General features: G+C 33.8%; 1 protein-coding gene across 1 annotated transcript in view; it reads right to left on the reverse strand.

Annotated features, from left to right (window-relative positions):
* Window positions 1-1,432: 1,432 nt before the first annotated feature.
* prkcdb (protein kinase C, delta b) overlaps window positions 1,433-19,027 on the reverse strand; it is a 28,383-nt gene continuing 10,788 nt past the window's right edge. The window contains exons 2-16 of the mRNA XM_051911637.1: window positions 15,296-15,422; window positions 14,847-15,113; window positions 11,875-12,040; window positions 10,639-10,670; window positions 10,268-10,353; window positions 8,912-9,041; window positions 8,698-8,798; window positions 8,409-8,496; window positions 7,549-7,685; window positions 7,295-7,468; window positions 5,964-6,055; window positions 5,813-5,875; window positions 4,597-4,924; window positions 4,323-4,451; window positions 1,433-2,515 (exon numbers count right to left, since the gene is read on the reverse strand). Of these exons, the coding sequence (XP_051767597.1) occupies window positions 2,357-2,515; window positions 4,323-4,451; window positions 4,597-4,924; window positions 5,813-5,875; window positions 5,964-6,055; window positions 7,295-7,468; window positions 7,549-7,685; window positions 8,409-8,496; window positions 8,698-8,798; window positions 8,912-9,041; window positions 10,268-10,353; window positions 10,639-10,670; window positions 11,875-12,040; window positions 14,847-15,113; window positions 15,296-15,404 (2,061 nt within the window). The 5' untranslated portion in view covers window positions 15,405-15,422 and the 3' untranslated portion in view covers window positions 1,433-2,356. The remainder of the gene's footprint in view (window positions 2,516-4,322; window positions 4,452-4,596; window positions 4,925-5,812; window positions 5,876-5,963; window positions 6,056-7,294; window positions 7,469-7,548; window positions 7,686-8,408; window positions 8,497-8,697; window positions 8,799-8,911; window positions 9,042-10,267; window positions 10,354-10,638; window positions 10,671-11,874; window positions 12,041-14,846; window positions 15,114-15,295; window positions 15,423-19,027) is intronic.

The following is a 19,027-nucleotide window of genomic DNA, read 5'->3' on the forward strand; positions in this document are numbered from 1 at the left end:
CAGTGATTTAACATATTGATTAATCCCTATATAGCATATTGAAGGTAAATGTTTCAATTTCATTCAAAAACTTTGCCTGTTTTGAACAAAATCTGCCTGGTGTCTATTGTGTCAACATTTCAAAACAAACATAAAAAACAATCATCATATTTTGTTATATGTTTTAAAAAAGAATGAGCTTTGATTACCATGTCAGGGACTGACATTCTTCCTCATAAAGTACTGATAAAATTATTTATCTTATAAGACAAGGATTTTCTCTCTGGAAAAAAGAAACAAACTGAAAAGGCTTTTACTAATTTATTTTAAAAAACCTTGGTTTACACACTTATGTAATCTTTGTTATATAATGCAATTTTTTTGGTCAATTATTTTCTAAGACATTTATCTTTTACCCTGCTAAGTAAGAACATGCATTTTCATCCTGAATAGCCAAAAGGAAACAAACTGTTTTTTCTAACAATGGTTAAAGTTGTAGAAATGAAAGTATGTGCTTTTTAGCTTAGAAATATGCAATTTTAGCTTAGAACTATATAGTGTGGACCACAAAGGTGAAAAGAAAGAAAAAGTAGAATAATTTAATATTTCTATGAAGAAATTGAGGCAAAAATTAAAAGATAATAAAAAAATAAATGAATATTTAAAAAAATACAGTTTTATAATGTCAACCAATCAGTTATGCATTTAAAATGGGTTCCCCGCTGGTCACATGTGACAACGGACATGCTTTCAAGTAGTATTGTGAACGATTTATAAAAGAAAGAGAAATTGTAACATTATTAGTACCTCTTTTAAATACTATATGCAGTTACATCTACATCTAACATGTTTACGTGCTTCCTTCCATGGAGCTTTGACCCAGACATCTTTCAGAGGGACAAACTGAAATTAAACAGCTCTGGTCATGTGACTGTTTACACCCGCCATGTAAAAATGTTCACATGAAATCAAGACAGGCTGCACTTTCATTTATAGTTGACACTTCGGTGTAAAATACACCAACAGCTTTTCTTTTAAGACACTTTAGCATCAAAAGTACATTTTAGTCACGCACATTACCGTTGGATCTGAATTTGCTGAAATGCTACGGGATCTTTAGGTCGAAAGAGGCTTAACATGCAGTTTAAATCCATATCCGCTAGATGGCAGTAATTTCAATCTTTTCGAATTGGTTTAAGCGTCTGTGACGCTCTCTGATGATGGCTCAGCACAAACTACACTAAACAAACTCCTCCTTGTCACTTCCTTAGAAAAAAAACGATCAATACAACACGTTTTTGAACAGAAATTAAACTGTAATCTCCTTAAAACTTTATTTATTCATTTTGAGTGATTACTCGGTAACATGGGATTTTGGCAGAAACTATTATTACTATGGTAAAACTTCATAGTGGGTGAAGTTGTCACAAACGCAACACGACAAAAGTCAAAATTAAAGTTTAAGAAACCTTTAATGGTGTTGAGTTCTGATGAGTAAATTCAGTAAAAAAAAAAAGAGCATATTACCTCCAGTAACAGCAACAACAGTTCAGAACAATATACATATATTGTTATATACAGTATCATACCAACATTAAATAACAGTACATATATTTATACTCTCACTTGCTCAGATGTATATCCTCCACCCATCAATATTCTGTACCAATATATACTACCTATTACAGTACCATAAAAGTAAACCTATGCATGAACAAGACGTCTAGCAAGAAGATTTCTAAAGTTTTCATAGTGCAGAGGTTTTAGGTTCACTTACACGAGACTTCCATTATTTATAGATCCATAGTGAAAAAACACTATTTTGTGTAAGCTCAGCAGAGCTTATGCCAGCTCACACTAGGAAAATCAGCATCATAAATTTACAACTTACACTGTAAAACTTGTTTCAGATCAACAATAAAGAAAAGATACAAAAAAAGATCAAATCATCCCACAAATGAACCTTAATATGAGAGTTTTACAATGAAACGTAAGAGTGTTAAGAAGGCCACTATTCAATCAAATTGCAAAGTCCCAGCATATTATACAGTCTACAACATACAGTCCCTTTCTCTCAAGTTAATTTTTTCTGTCTGTTAATATGTGTGTCTGATAGTAAGGTTGTTATTTAATCCCATGAACATGAACATGTATATGTATATCTATGTTAGGGATATTACAATAACAAATATTGTACATCATTAAAGTTCTTTTGATTCAAAGTTTTGATCATTTAATTAAAGACAACATAAATACAGCATTATCTATTTGCACCATCCAGAAAGTACACCAAGTGTAACACTGGTTGAACTCCTGGCTCCTGTATGCCATTTGTGATTGAAGTGGGGCAGGTTTAGAGGATCCTGGCCAAAATGTCTCATTTCTCCAGAATGGTGTCCATTTTAGGGTTAATGAAAGAGAAGCCATTAAAGGCAGTCTGGTCCATAGAGTCAATCAGGTTCTTGTCGCTTTGAGAGAGACGGGGTTTCTCGCTGAGGAACTCCCGGTCAAAGTTGCTACAGTCGTTGGGGGATTTCTGCAAGTAGAGGAAGAGAGATGTCAGAAAATAATCCTGAAGTCACATTTGTAGGTGACTAGATCACAAGATCACAATGTCTGATGTTTTTATCCACATTGCAATAGCAGAATAAACAAATAAGACCAAGAACAGGCAAAAAAAAAAAAAAAAAAAAAAAAAATTCACGGTTTGTCAGATTTCCCCACATTTTACTTTTATCATTAGTTCTTTTGCAGTTTAGGAATATTAGTATGCTGGAGATAGGAATAGTAGGAATAATAGTACCATAACTGGGCGGGTCAAGTTTCTGTCAAGGCATTATTGACGTGTACTATAAGTGTGGCAATTTACAGTATGACATCAGTAACTTGTTAAAGTTGCTGAATACATTTTCCATTTGGACTGGGAAGTTTTTTCCCCCTGAAAGTTACAGTATTTTTTCCATTGTAAATCCAACTCTTATCTCAACAGATTAAGGAAAATCTGATTCCTCATGACATGATATGACCCCTTTAAAAGAGATTTCCTGTTATTGTAATGTCATCATAAGGCAAAGGTTATTAGTTTAACATTGACTGCTAAACTAGCTAAACATTTATGACAGATATTTTACTATTTGATTTGTTCAGTACATTCCTACACCATATGCAATAAGCTGATAAACACACATTGCATCACTTTGCATTATTTACATTTATATTGCATTACAAGCAAGGAATCAGATTCAGTCATAAAATGAATAATGCCCTCATAGCAGTAAGTATTATTTAAAGACTATTAAAGTATTTATTCACATTTTGAATTTGCCTTTATTTTTATATTTTTAGGGGTTTTTTTTTGTTCAAGTTTTAGCAATTTTGTTGTGTGCTTTTGTCATTTTTTTTTTTAAATATTTCTATTTAGCTTTAATTTTTAATTTTAGTTTTAGTAATTTTAGTACTTCAACTTAAGCAAACTTACATTATTTTAGTTATTATGTTGTAGCCAATGTAGGCTTTTTCCTGTGAGCTTTTTGTTTTTCTATGCATTATGTTACATAGTAAAATTAAACCTGTAGCTGTACTTTGCATTTTTTTGACAAATAAGTTTGTCAGATAAATACCTTAACTAAGTTTAGTGTTTTGTTCTTCCCTCATATTTAAAAAAGATTAAAAAATGTATTTTCCTCATATTTTGATGGTTTTAATCGAAAATATATTCCCTTCCAGACATCACTTTTGGCCAGAACTAATTTATTATATATATATATATATATATATATATATATATACACACACACACACACACACATATACATATATATACACAGTCAACCCAAAATTTATTCAGACACCTTGAACATTTCATTCATTAGTTCAGTTTATTCACTATAGTTAAAAAAAAAAATGGTAATAAAATATGACAAGATCTCAAAGTTCTTAATTATGTCAGATAACACCTAAGCAACACTTAAGCAAAACATGGTCAGGTCAAAGTGTCTGAATAATTTTTGGTTCCAAAGTTTTATAAATTTTACTGGTAGTCCACTGTATGAAGAATTTTATGTCACAGTTTACTTTATTTTGCTATCCTCACTTACATAAATGAACTATAGTGTCCTGCACCCACTAGTAAAAATATATCAAAAATATCAAAAACGTCTGAATAATTTTTGGTTTGACTGTGTATATATATATTTAAAAGAAAACCATTTTTAATAGTTTTCATTTTAGTTATCAATAACAACACTGATTAATAAATGAATAATCTATAACCTGGCTGATCTGTCACATTTGTGGGGTAAATAGTTTCACAAGCATTTGTTCAAATCTAATCAGAATCTTACCACTTTTGGCTTGAATGGCGGAGACACCTCTCGTTTCTCCAGTGCAGTCCAGTTGATTGTCTTGAAGAAAGCATGTCCACGGATATTTCCCACAACACCAAGCCGTCGGGTGGGATCCCTCTCAAATAACTGTGAAAATGTAAAAGGCACAGATTTCAATTTTGAGAACATAAACTTCCTGCAAGGGTGGCAGGCCAGTACAAGTAAGCAAATGATTCCATAAAGCATCAATACTGATGGCGTTCATTAAGATAAATCAGTGGGTCAGACTCACTTTCTCCAGCAGGTCTTTGGCCTCCTTGGTAATCCATCGTGGGTAGTGAGGTACATCCATGCGGATCGACTCGAACAGCTCGTCCTCATCATCGCCCTGGAACGGCGACTGGCCAATCAACATCTCGTAGAGAAGCACGCCGAATGACCACCAGTCCACAGAGAAACTGTATTTCTGTCCCAGCAGGATCTCAGGAGCAATATAATCTGGTGTGCCACAGAATGTGGTAGCTCTGTTTTCTCCAAGCATGTTCTCTTTGCACATCCCAAAGTCTGCAATCTTAATATGTCCATCCTTGTCCAGCATCACATTGTCCAACTTTAAATCTCTAATTAGGTAGAAAAAAAAAGACATGAAGTCCATATGAGAGTTATTTGGCTCAAAAGTTTGTGGTCGGTAAGATTGTTTAATTTTTTTGAAAGAAGTCTCTTCTGCTCACCAAGGCTGCATTTATTTGATCAAAAGAACAGTAAAAAGAGTAATATTGTAAAATATTATTCCAATTTAAAACAATTATTTTCAATTGTAATATATTGTCCCCTTGGAATTATAAGGTTCTATCTGAATTCTGAGCAGTTCTGAGATATTTTTTGAGTTGATTCCATTCAACGTTGTAGACAGATCTTTTTGTTTTTTAAATAAAAGTCCCAAAATGTAACACAAAATTAAAGTTGTCACAGAATAAGAATATGTGAATAACTCAATTCTGACCAAAATGTCAGATAGAGCCTTATAATTCCAAGGGGACTATATTTTAAAATGTAATTTATTCCTGTGATGGCAAAGCTGAATTTTCAGTAGCTTTTACTCCAGACTTCAGTGTCACATGATCCTTCAGAAATCATTCTAATGATGATTTCACAGTTGTGCTGAATAATATTTTTGTGGAAACCATGATACATTTTTGCAGGATTCTATGATGAATAGAAAGGTCAAAAGAACAACATTTATTTGAAAAAGAAACCTTTTGTAAGATTAAAAATGTTTTTACTGTCACTTTTGATTAATTTAATGCATCACTGCTGAATATAATAATTAATTTCTTTAAAAAAAAAAAAACTTTTGAATGACAGTTTCTATCTATCTATCTATCTATCTATCTATCTATCATGATGATAGATAATCATAAAAGTTTCTTCAATATTAAGGGACAGATTAAGGGAGCAGCTCTTTGAGAGAATCCACAGTCATCAGACCACAGGAACATTGATCTCACCTGTATATAATGCCTTTAGAGTGGAGGTACTGTAGTCCACAGATGATTTCAGCAGAATAGAACCTGTGACAGGAAACAGATTTAACCAAAACACTTGCTTATGCTATAAAAAAAAAAAAAAAAAAAAAAATGCAGAATGCATGTCACTCACGTGGCTCTGTACAAATCAAAACGCCCCTTATCCTGAATGTGGAACATCAGATCTCCTCCATTCAGATACTCCATCACAAAGAATAAGTGCTCCTATTGATAAACACACAGATCAGCATCATTATTGAGAGTCAGTGATTTGTGACTATATATTGACCACAACACAAAATTCTCAAACAAATTATCATGGTTAGATATTTGTATGAGCCTGACAGAAAGGAAAAAAAAAATTCAAAACTGACTGCGAGGCAATTTCACATATTAGCCTTTTGTGTAATTCCCCTCCATACATTCCCATCTTGCAAAGACACACAGATATCCATCTGCTCAAAGTTATACCATCATTCATAATATGGTATAAGCTCTCAAATAAAACAAGTCATTTACATCATTCATGTGTTTACAACATTCCATGCCATTCTCATAATGTTTAATGTCAAACCCATTGTCCCTCATACATACCAAGCAGGCTGACATGCTGCTAAGTCATGGAAACATAGCAAGTGTAAAGGGGCGAACTAGTTCTTCAGCATACATTACGGTAATGATAACAAAGCATTGTTCTAATTGCTTTGCTGTAACTTCTGATTTACGTCATCTGACAGAAAAAGTTCTCACTTTGTAGGACCACATTCCATATTCCTCAGTATCTCTAATTCATTTGAACTTTTAGCACTTCCAAAATAATAATAATAATAATAATAATAATAAAACATAGACATAATACAGTCTTCTAGATAATCATTGCAACAATATTTAGGGCATACTAGTCTGTGTCTTTGTACGTCCTTGTATAAAGTGCCATTGAAAAGTTCAGGGTTGGTAAGATTTTTATTTTTGACTATGTCTCTTCTGCTCACCAAGGCTGTATTTATTTGATGGAAAATACCGTAAAAACTGTAATATTGTGAAATATTATTACAATTTTAAATATCTGTTTTCTATTTTAATATATTTTAAAATGTAATTTAATCCTGTGATGGCAAAGCTGAATTTTCAGCATCATTATTCCAGTCTTCTGTGTCACATGGCACTTCAGAAATCACTATAATATGCTGATTCACTGCTCAAGAAACATTTCTTCTTATTATGCTTGTGAAAACACTGTAGAAACCGACATACATTTTTTTCAGGACTCTTTGATAATAGAAATTTCAAAAGAACAGCATTTATTTTAAAAAGAATTCATTTGTATATCTTTACTGTCACTTTTGATTCATTTAATGCATCCTTGCTGAATAAAAGTATTACTAGTAATTAAAGTATAACTAGTGACCCCAAACTTCTGAATAGTATTGTACGTGTAACTTTATTACTTGTAAGAACACTCACCTTCGACTGAAAGGTGCAGAAGAGGTGTGTAAGAAAAGGGTTTTCCCATGCTAATGCTAACACTCTTTTTTCTACCATTGTGCACTCCACATCATCATCCATAAGCACAACATCTTTCTTCAGGGCCTTTACAGCAAAATATTCTCCCTTTCCTTTGAGCTCGGCCAGCAACACCTAACAGGACATGAGAACTGTTTAGAGACTGGACTTCATAATAATTAAATGCAGAAATCTGTACACTGTGTGTTTCTTACCTTTCCAAAGCTGCCTTTGCCCAGGACCTTATGGAACACAAAGTTGCTCATGGAGACGCGGGATGGGATGGTGTTGCTGGGAGGGGCAGGGGTCGTATCATCCCATAGTTTGCCATACTGAGAGGCTGCCGCTAACACTTATAGACACAAATATGCCAATGTCCACACATTAATAACCACAAGTGAAATAAAACAAACCATAAAAAAAAACATTTCCGTTGTTTGCAATAAAATAAACATTAACTGAAATAAAATAAAACATTAAAAACAAAACTTTTTTTTAAATTTCAGATAGATGCCAAGGCAATATTTCTCATTTTTATTTAGATTAACTTATTGTACTAAAATAACTCAGAGTAATTTTTTTTTTTTTTTTTACAAAAATTATATAGACATATAAAAAAAAAGAAATACAAAAACTCAACAAGATTACTACAACTTACAAACTACAATTAAAACGAAAACAGAAAATATAAAGATTAAAAACTAATTCAAATTATGAATAAAAACTATAAAAGTATCTCACTGAAACAATATCCTTTTCATTGGTTATTCATGTTTTTATTAAGATTCTGCTGCCACAGAAAATGAATTTGAGAAAAAGTGACATCATATCCGCTAAAAATCACCGGCTTGATGAAAGTCATTGCAAAATTGGCACAGAAAAGACATTAGAAATGAGAAAAACTTTATATTTCCTAATTAAATTAAATGTATACAATTTTTAAATGTGATATAATTGTCTTAATATGTTTTACAGCCAATGTCTATTTAATTAAAACCAAAGCTAATCTAATGAAATGTATCAAAGCTAAAGGGAGCAATAATGCCTCAGGGAATATGCAGTGATGGAAACTCACCACTAGGGTCCACTGGCATGTTTTTATCTATGGCTTGATAGATTCCAATTTCTGACAGAGTGGGATCTGGACGCTTTGTGGAAGATTTCTAAACACAGTAAATGAAAATAATAAGCATGTCAGATTTTGTCTGCTTTATTTCTGGGAGTTTGTTACATACTAATAATACAGAGAACATGTCAAACATAATTCCACACATGAAAAACACATGATCTTTTAGATTTATAAAATGCAAACGTTATTGCAGATGTCTTGAAAAAGAGCCAGGGCAACTGGTTGAATCACTTACCAGGCTAACTTGAGTCAAAGCCTCAGCCAGGAGCTTCTGGTTGATTCCGCAGAGGTTGGCAACCTTGGTCTGGCATTTATGATGGATGTTCATACTACATTCTGAACAGAGAGAGTTAGTTACATTAGATATTAAAAACAGAGAAAGAGACAAAGACATTGTGAAACAAAGGGAAAAACAAATAAGAGACAAACATCAATAAAATCTTCCTTACCTTCACACTTGAGGCCTTGTTTGACCATTCCCCACAGCAGACTCCCACAGTGGTCGCAGAAGGTCGGACTCATGTAGTTATGGGTCTTGAAGCGATGTGGCATGTCAATCTTAAAGCGCTCCTTCTGAAACTGCAGCAAATCAAGAAACCGTCATCACCAGACTGAACTGAAATGTTCGTGGGCACAGATGCAACATCTAAAACGCCTCATAATGGTTCTGATAGCCTCATGGACCTCAGAACTGCCCACTAGGACTACTGTAATCAGAGACTCCAGACCAAAGTATTGCTAAAAACTTTGCCGAGATGTTAAGTGTGATCAACTGGTTATAAGAAGGCAAAATAACAGCCCTTTGGAACGGCAAGTGTTTTTTTTTTTTTTCTCTCCAAGTCCTTGTTAAAATTTGACCATTATGCCCAAAACAGTTAAGCAGGCATCAGAGAGATACATACTTTATGATATTTACAGTGCAAAGCCATAACATAATCATATACTGTATCATATATAATATTTATTTACAAAAGGAATAACAATTTGTTAAAACATTTGGAATCATTATGATTTTTTTGATGAGTTTTTTTAAATCCAGCTCATCAAGGCTGCATTTATTTGATCAAAAATACAGTAAAAAAACAAAACAAAAAAACAGTAATATTGTGAAATATTATTACAATTTAAAATAAAAGTTTTCTATTATAGAATTTATCGAGAATCTATTTCTATTTATTATTGTAATATATTTTAAAATGTCATTCATTCTTGTGTTGGCAAAGCACAATTTTCAGCATCATTACATTACAGTCTTCTACAGTCTTCACGGTCACATGACATTTCAGAGACCATTCTAATATGCTGATTTACTGCTCAAAAAACATCTCTTATTGTTATCTATGCTGAAAACAGTGCTGCTTTATAATTTTGTGGAAACCATTATGAATTTTTTCAGGTTTCTTTGATGATGACAAAGTTCAAAAGAACAGCATTTATTTGAAATAGAAATGTTTTGTAACATTGTAATTGTCTTTAATGTATCCTTCATGAATAATAGTATTAATTTCTTAAAAATCTTACTTTATCCCAAACTTTTAAACTGGTAGTGTGTGTATAGATATACACACACTAGGTTTATACAATATATATATTATATAAATTAAATTAAATTAATATTGCATCAACAGTAAGTTTTGTTTTGATAAATACTGCTTTCATATTTTTAAAAAAAATTAGCTTTAGATCAATTAACAACTGACAGACCAACCCCCTACAGAACTGCTTCGGACCCTCTCATGGTCCCGGACCCCTTGTTGAAGATCAAGTGTGATTCTATGTCAGAGATTCAGGACTCTAAAGCTTACCACTGTATCTCGACTGTTGGTTGCTGTTCCTGTGCATCTCCCAATGATCTTATCAATGCACTTCTTGTGAATGGCCGCATTACATTCTGGAAAAGTGCAAGGTGTATTGTGAGCAAATTGCCTTCTGATTAATTTAATGGTACAAAATATCTTATTAAAAACAGACTTCAAAAGAGCCCATTATGTTAATTCCACATCGGAGGATGATTTATGTGCCAAACAGAAAAAACAGGTCAAAATGTAACATTATATGACTGATTTTCTTGTTCAAAGCACAAATCTACTAGCATGCATAGTATAGTATGTGTGTTCTTACTAAGAAACAGATGGGAGTGTCTACAATAGATCACAAAAGCTGTGAAGATACTTACGCCTACACTTGTAGCCCTGCTTGTTAAGACCCCTATAATGCAAAAAAAAAAAAAAAAAGTGTTGGATTAATGATATTTCTACACAGCAGGTGATAATAGACTGTTAGTACACAAATGGTATAAATTTGAAACCCTTATTAGGGAGAATTTAGAGCGCTGACTCTCTCCAACACATATACAGTAAATTTATATACACAGCGTGAACAAAGCACTAAAGCACAGCAATCTGTCTCATGCTGCACAGGAAGGAGACAGCCCGAGGGACTCTGCTGAGGCGGCTGAAATATCAGAGGAAAGTCCAAGCGCGCTTGCGCACACAAACACAGATGCTATCCAATACTATGACTTACAAACACAAACGCCAAGATTATTGCTGCCAGACGCTTCTGATTACTTACAGCAATTACTTTCTTATGCCCACATGAGGAAAAATTTAGAATCATTTCAGATTTCTAATAGTGATGAAATATATTTTTTAATTGTCTAATGTTAGTCATGCAGTTACTGGCAATTTATGAAGCGTTTTTTTTTAGTCAAAATGACTAATCTCGCTGGATCCCATCTCCCTGGACTAACCTGTTATAGTACGCCAATTAGAGGATGCGTCACTTTGACTGAGAAGTACCTTGCTTAAGGGCACATCAGAGCTGCATTGTAATCTCAGTAATTCTCTGGTTTCTGGGTCATTCCAATTTGGTATTGAACCTGCAAACTTTGCTTTCGCAGCCTAGATCACGAACCACTATCCATTAACAGACACTGCTGTTGCTAATACATGGGACCAGGTGAAATACCGCTGTGCCCTTGTAAAATATTACTAATAAATCCTTATATGTAAAATGGAGATTACCGTACACCCAACTGAGAATTGTTTTCTCTGATATTTTAGCAATCAAGTCATGTGTGTTTTGTAGCGATGGCTAAGTCATCTCTAGTAGGGACCAGTTCAGAATATCATATTTAATATTATAAGAATTGGTCTCTTTTAAATTAGAAAGCAACTACTTATAAATGCCTTAGCAACCACATAGCAATATGGAAAAAAGGAAACCCTGGCAACCACCTAAAAAACACTAGGATCATGGTGGCGATGAATGGTGACAAAAGTATTCTCTAGTTAACACAAGTATATTTTACTGTTACTATGTGTAAGCTATTAGATGTGGGATGATTACTGTGCAATAAAAGCACATCTGTATTACAGTTTTTCTTTAATGCATTTATTTATTTACTAACCACACAAACTCCCTGCAGACCGAGCAGAAGGTGGGCTGTTTGAAGAAGGTGGCTGTGAACTCGTGGTTCTTGATGAAGTGAACCTTGGCCTGTTTGATGGCTCCTCTCCTTCTGTTTATTGTGAGGATGCCATCTTCCTCTTTCGCAGACATTAAGGACTTTGAATCTGTGAAGCAGGTCAAAACAGTTTATTTCTTTACTGAATTAAAATGAGCTTTACTTGCAAACTAAAATGACATGACATTACATTGCTATATGATATTTGATCTTTCTTTTAAACCAAAAAAAAAAAAAAGGAATAAAATGAAAAGGTAAAATAGAATAGAAATTTTAAATTGAACCCTGCTAAATAATGTCGGGCAAATTTTTGGATTAAATGTCCCTTAAATAGGATATTTATTAATAACTTATGCCTAAACAGTAGCACTTTATTTTACAGTCCTGTTCACCATGTACATACTGTGAACTTATTATAGTAATTGCAATAACTGGGTAATAACTAGGTACCAAACCTGAACCTACCTCTAAACCTAACCTTAACCCATGTGGTTACCTTATATTACCCAGTACTTTCTTAGGTAAGTACACTGTAAGTACACCTAAATGCACGTACTGTAAAATAAAGTGCAGCCGCCTAAACATTAGCTTCACTGGGTTTCAGATACTAAATATGTGGTGCATAATGATAATTCCATTTATGATGCCTCTAGCATTTTTATAGATTACTATCAACTCATTTTCTGCTGAGAGTTAGAAACAAAACTTGGTTGAGATTGATGGTTTTGCCCTCTGGCACAGTGCCAGAGTGTATGACAATTATTGTTGGAGTAAAAAGACAAGCCTTTCCAAAATATCACCGTGACAATCTATGTTTTTACAGTACAGTAAAAACCAGTTGTATATTTTAAGATATAATAATCAAATATGCTATAATGTTAAAAAAATAATAATAATAATTTGATGCCAGAAAAAATGAAAGAAAGAGGACTGAAAACAAAACACCAGCATGAAAACATGAGTAAGACAGCATGAGTAAGCATAGACAAGACAGATACCAGCTGACAGGACTGAGCTGGTATCTGAGGGTGGTGAGATAATGGAAAAAAAGACTGAATTTAAAGAAAGAGGGGAAAGCCAAAGTGGAACAAAGGGAGACAAAAGGTAGAGTCGCTACTTATAGAAATAGTCACAAGGCTTCTTTGGGTTTCAAATTAAGGTTTTTGCCAAACAGGGCAGAACTTCATTCAGAAAAAGATTATTTGGTTTATGCAAATACAAAAAAAGTTTGGAAGGGAATTTTCTTTGGTTCAAAAGTTTGGTGTCAGTAAGATGAAAGAAATTAATACATTTATAGAATCAGGATGCATTAAATTGATCAAAAGTGAAAGTAAAGACATTTATTATGTTACAAATGAAATATCACGGTTTCAAATGTTTTCAGCATCGATAATAATTATTGCTTCAAATCAGCAAATCAATGATTTCTGAAGGATCATGTGACAATGAAGACTGAAAACAGTTTAAAATTGTAATAGTATTCGACAAGATTACTGTTTTTACTGTATTATTGATCAAATACATGCAGCGTTTGTAAGCATAAAGGCCTGTTCACACCAAGACGATAACGATAAAGATATAGTTCTAAAAATCATTATCAATATTAAAGAATATCAGAGTTCACACCACAGCTATAACGGTAACGGCACAGAGAAACGATAACATTGGAATCACTTTCAGAAAGATTTTATCCGGCTGATGAACGATAAAAAAATTGACAGCCAATCAGAATCAATCCTGCTGTAACGAGCTTGAGCATTTAAAGTGACAGACAAACATGCGCTTAGAATAAACAGTACAATATAGTACGCTGGTGTGGACACTAATATAGTTCTCTTTATAGTATCGGGTTTGGTTTGAATGGGCCTTAAAGGTTAGTTCACCCAAAAATGAAAATTCTGTCATTAATTACTCACCCTCATGTCATTCCACACACGTAAGACCTTCGTTCATCTTCAGAACACAAATTAAGATATTTTTGATGAAGTCTGAGGTTTCTGTCCCTCCATAGAAATCAACGCAACTACCACTCCAAGGTCCAGAAAGGTAGGAAAGACATCAATAAAGTACTCCATGTGACTCCAGTGGCTTAAACTCAATTTTATGAAGAGATGCGAGTGCTTTGTTTACGCAAAAAAACATGGTAACTAAAAGGTTCATTATTTAACATCAGTTAACTACATTAGCTAACATGAACTAATAATGAACTGCACTTATACATTATTTAATAATCTTTGTTAATGTTATTTTCAACATTTACTAATACATTATTAAAATCTTGTTAACATTAGGTAATGCACTGTGAACTAAAATGAACAAACAATGAACAACTGTATTTTCATTAACTAACATTAACGAAGATTAGTAAATATAGTAACAAATGTTAGTTAATATAGTAGTTCATGTTAGTTAATACATTAACTAATGTTTAACTAATGAAACTTATTGTAAAGTGTTACCAAAAACATAATATATATAACATAATCTGCAATGCGCATTCACGAGAGCATCACGACGCATGCGTTTTGTGTTCACGTGAGAGCTGACACTGTGCCGTGAACACGCTTTGAATAATATTATTTTGTAAATAAAGTGGTAAATTATGTTTTTGTTTTTTTTTGCTATAAACAAAGCACACTTCATAAAATTGATGTTTATGCCTTTATTGATGTTTTTCTTACCTTTCTGGACCTTGGAGTAGTAATTGCTTTGGATCTCTATGAAGGGACAGAAACCTCTCAGACTTCATCAAAAAGACCTTAATTTGTGTCCTGAAGTTTAACGAAGGTCTTACGGATGTGGAATGACACGAGGGTGAGTAATTAATGAACGAATTTTCATTTTTGGGTGAACTAACCCTTTAATAGACATCTTTTAAAAACTTTTGAACATTGTATACCTTTACATGTACCCACCTAGGTCTGTATCCTCGACAAAGAACTGGACAGACATCATCACCTTCCCAGAGGGCTGCAGGTCCACCCAGAACTCTGCACGACCATTGCCTTTTTTGCAGCGCTCGGCAATGACAGAGACCCCGACCGTGGCCTCCGACAGAGCCTCCTCTGCGGTCTTCATCAGGACCACCTGTATGACTCGGCCCTCATAGATGTGTGCGTCAAATGGGGATTTCCACGCAGGGTACATGGTGGGCTTCCTCTGGACCAGCGTCTTCCCTCGCTCTGGGTGGACAAAGAGAGGAAGAAATGCTAATGAAATCATGATGCCTTTTAAGATTCTACATTTTAGCCAAATTCTAAGGCAGCACTGCATACTGTATATCTTGAGAAGCTGAGAAGACAATCCCATAATGTGAATTTTAACTTGCAGAAAACATTATGCCCTGTTTGATAGCCTCACTGACCTGTGCTGAGCGATTCCTTCATTTTGATGGCACAGAATGGTTCCTCTGTCATAGGAGGAAGGTCTCCCAGGTTAAATTCATTAAAGGCAATCCGCAGGAACGGAGCCATGTTGAGAGATCACTGGGCCTACATACAAAAGAAAGAAAATTGATAAAGATCAGTGTTTGCTGGAGTTTGCTGGCCACTCTGGCAAAAAACTGTTTTATGTACAGTATACCACCGTTAAAAGGTTTGGGGTCGATAAGACTTATTAATGTTTTTGAAAGAAGTGTCTTATGCTCACCAAGGCTGCATTTATTTGATCCAAAGTACAGTAAAAACAGTAATATTGTGAAATATTATTACAATCAAAATAGCTTTTTTCTATTTTAATATATTTTAAAATGTAATTTATTAGTGATGACAAAGCTGAATTTTTAGCACCATTACTCCAGTCTTCAGTGTCACATGATCCTTCAGAAATCATTCTAATATGATACTCAAAAAAAAAAAAAAAAAAAAACATTTTTTTATTATCATCAATGTTGAAAACAGCTGTACTGCTTAATGTTTTGTGTAAACCATGATACATGTTTTCAGGATTCAAAAGAAAATTCAAAAGTACAGCATTTATTTGGCATAACAATCTTTTGTAACATTTTAAATGTCTTTACTGTCACTTGTGATCAATTTAACGCAGCCTTGCTGAATAAAAGTATTGATTTCTTTAAAAAAAAAAAAAATTACAGTAGTATATTTTCCTTGTCAGCTTTACAGTTTTTTTCAACTGTTTACACACAAAATCCTTACAAACACCAGAACCACACACCAAATCTGCAATATCATACACAAATTCTCAGCCTTCGACTCCCGTTTTCAATTTCATAAAACACTTCTTGCAAAACACAACACACAATTCTCTATGTAACACAAAAATCTAACAGGAAGTATCTTGATTTCCTTTTACAAACACAACCATTGTTTCTGTCCAGCTACACATGGTTGATGTATTTCTTTTCTCTCGTACTGCGTAATACTGTATTCACAACCACAAATGCTCATAGTACAAAAATAAATAGTTTGGTTTCAATCTTGCTTTCGTGTTTACCATGAATTTTTCAACATCTCTCTGCCAGTTACTTTCAATCTTGTACAGAAATGTACATAGGAGCTCATGAAAGAAGAGCTTTGGGTTTTGAATAACTGTGTGTATCTGATATATCCAAAAATAGAATATTATGGCAAAGGTGTTTGCAACGTAAGACAAATGTTTGCTTTTGAGATGTGTTTGTGATATTTTGAATGCAGTGCTTCATTTTGCAAGAGATGTGAGGCATTTTGCATTTTTTGTGTGCAATTCTTGGATTTGTGTGTAGTTTTTTTTTTTTTTTAAAAAGAAAAAGAAAAAAATAAGGCAAAGTTTTGAAAATGCGTGTAAGCAGTTGAAAAAAACTGTTTATAAATCCCTTAAAATTTACTAAAGTTTCAGCATTATTGCTTCAACTTCCTATTGCAAAACTGTGTGAAACCTACTCTTTTCCGATGCTTCTGCTTGCATCACACTCACTGCGGCTGACCAGCCAGTTTTGTTTTCCTAATAAGCACAATGGTAGAGCAGAACCTAAATAATTTGTTATTTTTCATAGCCACCAAACTACATCATTTTCCAATCCTGGGCACTCTGGTAGGACCAGATTCCTGCTGGTATTACTGCACACACAATGGCTCACAGAGCTTTGCCAGGATTCTGGAACACAATTGGCCTTTACTTGGTTTCACAAATTAATCACAGGGATTATGGACTTAAATAAACACTGCACAAGGAACGGAAAATAAAGTGAATGAAAAACAGAAATTGCAGAAGTGCAGTTTGTATATAGTAATCTGTCACAATATTCACTTAATATTGTACTTATTTAAATAGTTTTCTATGTAATGTCTGCAGCACTAACAATCAAAATTGACTTGCAAAAATTATATTTGTTATCAAACAGGTTTCCTGAACATTCCACTCATCTGTCATTGGTCAGACAAACAGATAGCTCCACCCTTAACTCAAATCATTGGTTGAATCAGTGTTGCTGTTGTTGGGCAATACTCAAACAAACAGATCAATGTTTTGAAAGCACCACAGAGCCACATTGTTTACAGTTTTCAGTTTGTATCAATCTACAAATGGCTTACTTATACTGTTACTGCATATTAAAGGGTTAATTCACCCAAAAATTAAAATTCTGTCATTAATTCCTCACCCTCATGTCGTTCCACACCTGTAAGACCTTCGTTCATCTTCAGAACACAAATTAAGATATTTTTCATAAAATCTGATTGGCAGTTTGATACACACTCCGAACCACTGATTCAAAACAAAAGATTTGTAAAGCTTCAAAGCTTCACGAAGCAGTGTTTTGAAATCGCCCATCACTAGATATTGTTGAATAAAGTCGTTATTTTGTTTTTTGGCACACAAAAAGGATTATCGTCACTTCATAACATTAAGGTTGAACCACTGTAGTCACATGAACTGTTTTAAATATGTCTTTAGTAGCTTTCTGGGCATTGAAAGTGTTAATTGTCTTGCTGGCAATGGAGGCCTCACTGAGCCATCGGATTTTATCAAAAATATCTTAATTTGTGTTCTGAAGATGAACGAAGGTCTTACGGGTGTGGAACGACATGAGAGTGAGTAATTAATGACATAATTTTCATTTTTGGGTGAACTAACCCTTTAAGTCCAAAAAAAACAAAAAACAAAACCAAAACACTACAGCTTAAAACACCGATAGAGCAGCTTTCGGTGTCTGGATAGCTATGTCTCATAATCGCTAAAAGTAAATGTAGAGCAAGTGAAGTGGAACCATTTGTAACACCACCCATGATGGTGTACTGAGAGACTAATCGAGATGTTGCTTGATGGTTGATTTGCTGATCTGACACACTTTTAGGCGTTGAAACCACTTGTAAGTGTTGAAACCATTCAGATGAGTGACTTGTTACATCTGCAGGGAGAGCAACCAGAAACTTAAGTCTGTGTATGCAACACTACAAAATGACAGAAGTAATGTATGTATGTTTCAAAACATAAAATATTCATGTCCCAACCCAAAATAAAGAATGTTTCATTGTGAAGACCTTTTTATAGATGTGTTATATTATGATATAATGCTCTGAAACACTTGGTGTCCCAAAGCTTAGAAATTGCATGCCCTAAAATTGTCCTAAAAATTGATGTTATTGGACTAATCTGTGTCACACACAGTATTAAATAATGATACAGAGTAGATTTAGATCATTGCTGAAGGTTGTGACAGAGCCTTGCTCCACAAATTATATAATACATGAATTATATCATCATAAAATGGTAAATTGAGTTAATTGGAACCAGCTGTAAAAGATCCCACACAAACTCTCATGTATAGAGGGGGAAAAAATCTGGCAATATTTGTTTTTATCGCCTCTATTCTGCATGGTGATGATGTGTTATATACTCAAACATGTACAACTATAATAGAGAGAGTGTGAAAGATCAAAAAATAATCTGGGACCACACGCACACTCAAACGCACATTATGACAAAAAATGCATTAATATCAGCTAATAAAGCACTTACTCAGTCAAACATAAACCTCTTACACTCAAAGGCATATGACTACAGAAAAAAAATGTTTCCCTGGAGAGAGTGGAAAAAATGAGCCCATGCAGCAAGGGAGGGGATGGAGAGAAAATGAGGAAAAAGTAGAAAGGGGGGATGG

This window comes from Ctenopharyngodon idella, chromosome 11, assembly GCF_019924925.1.
Source record: "Ctenopharyngodon idella isolate HZGC_01 chromosome 11, HZGC01, whole genome shotgun sequence".
NCBI classification, from domain to species: domain Eukaryota; kingdom Metazoa; phylum Chordata; class Actinopteri; order Cypriniformes; family Xenocyprididae; genus Ctenopharyngodon; species Ctenopharyngodon idella.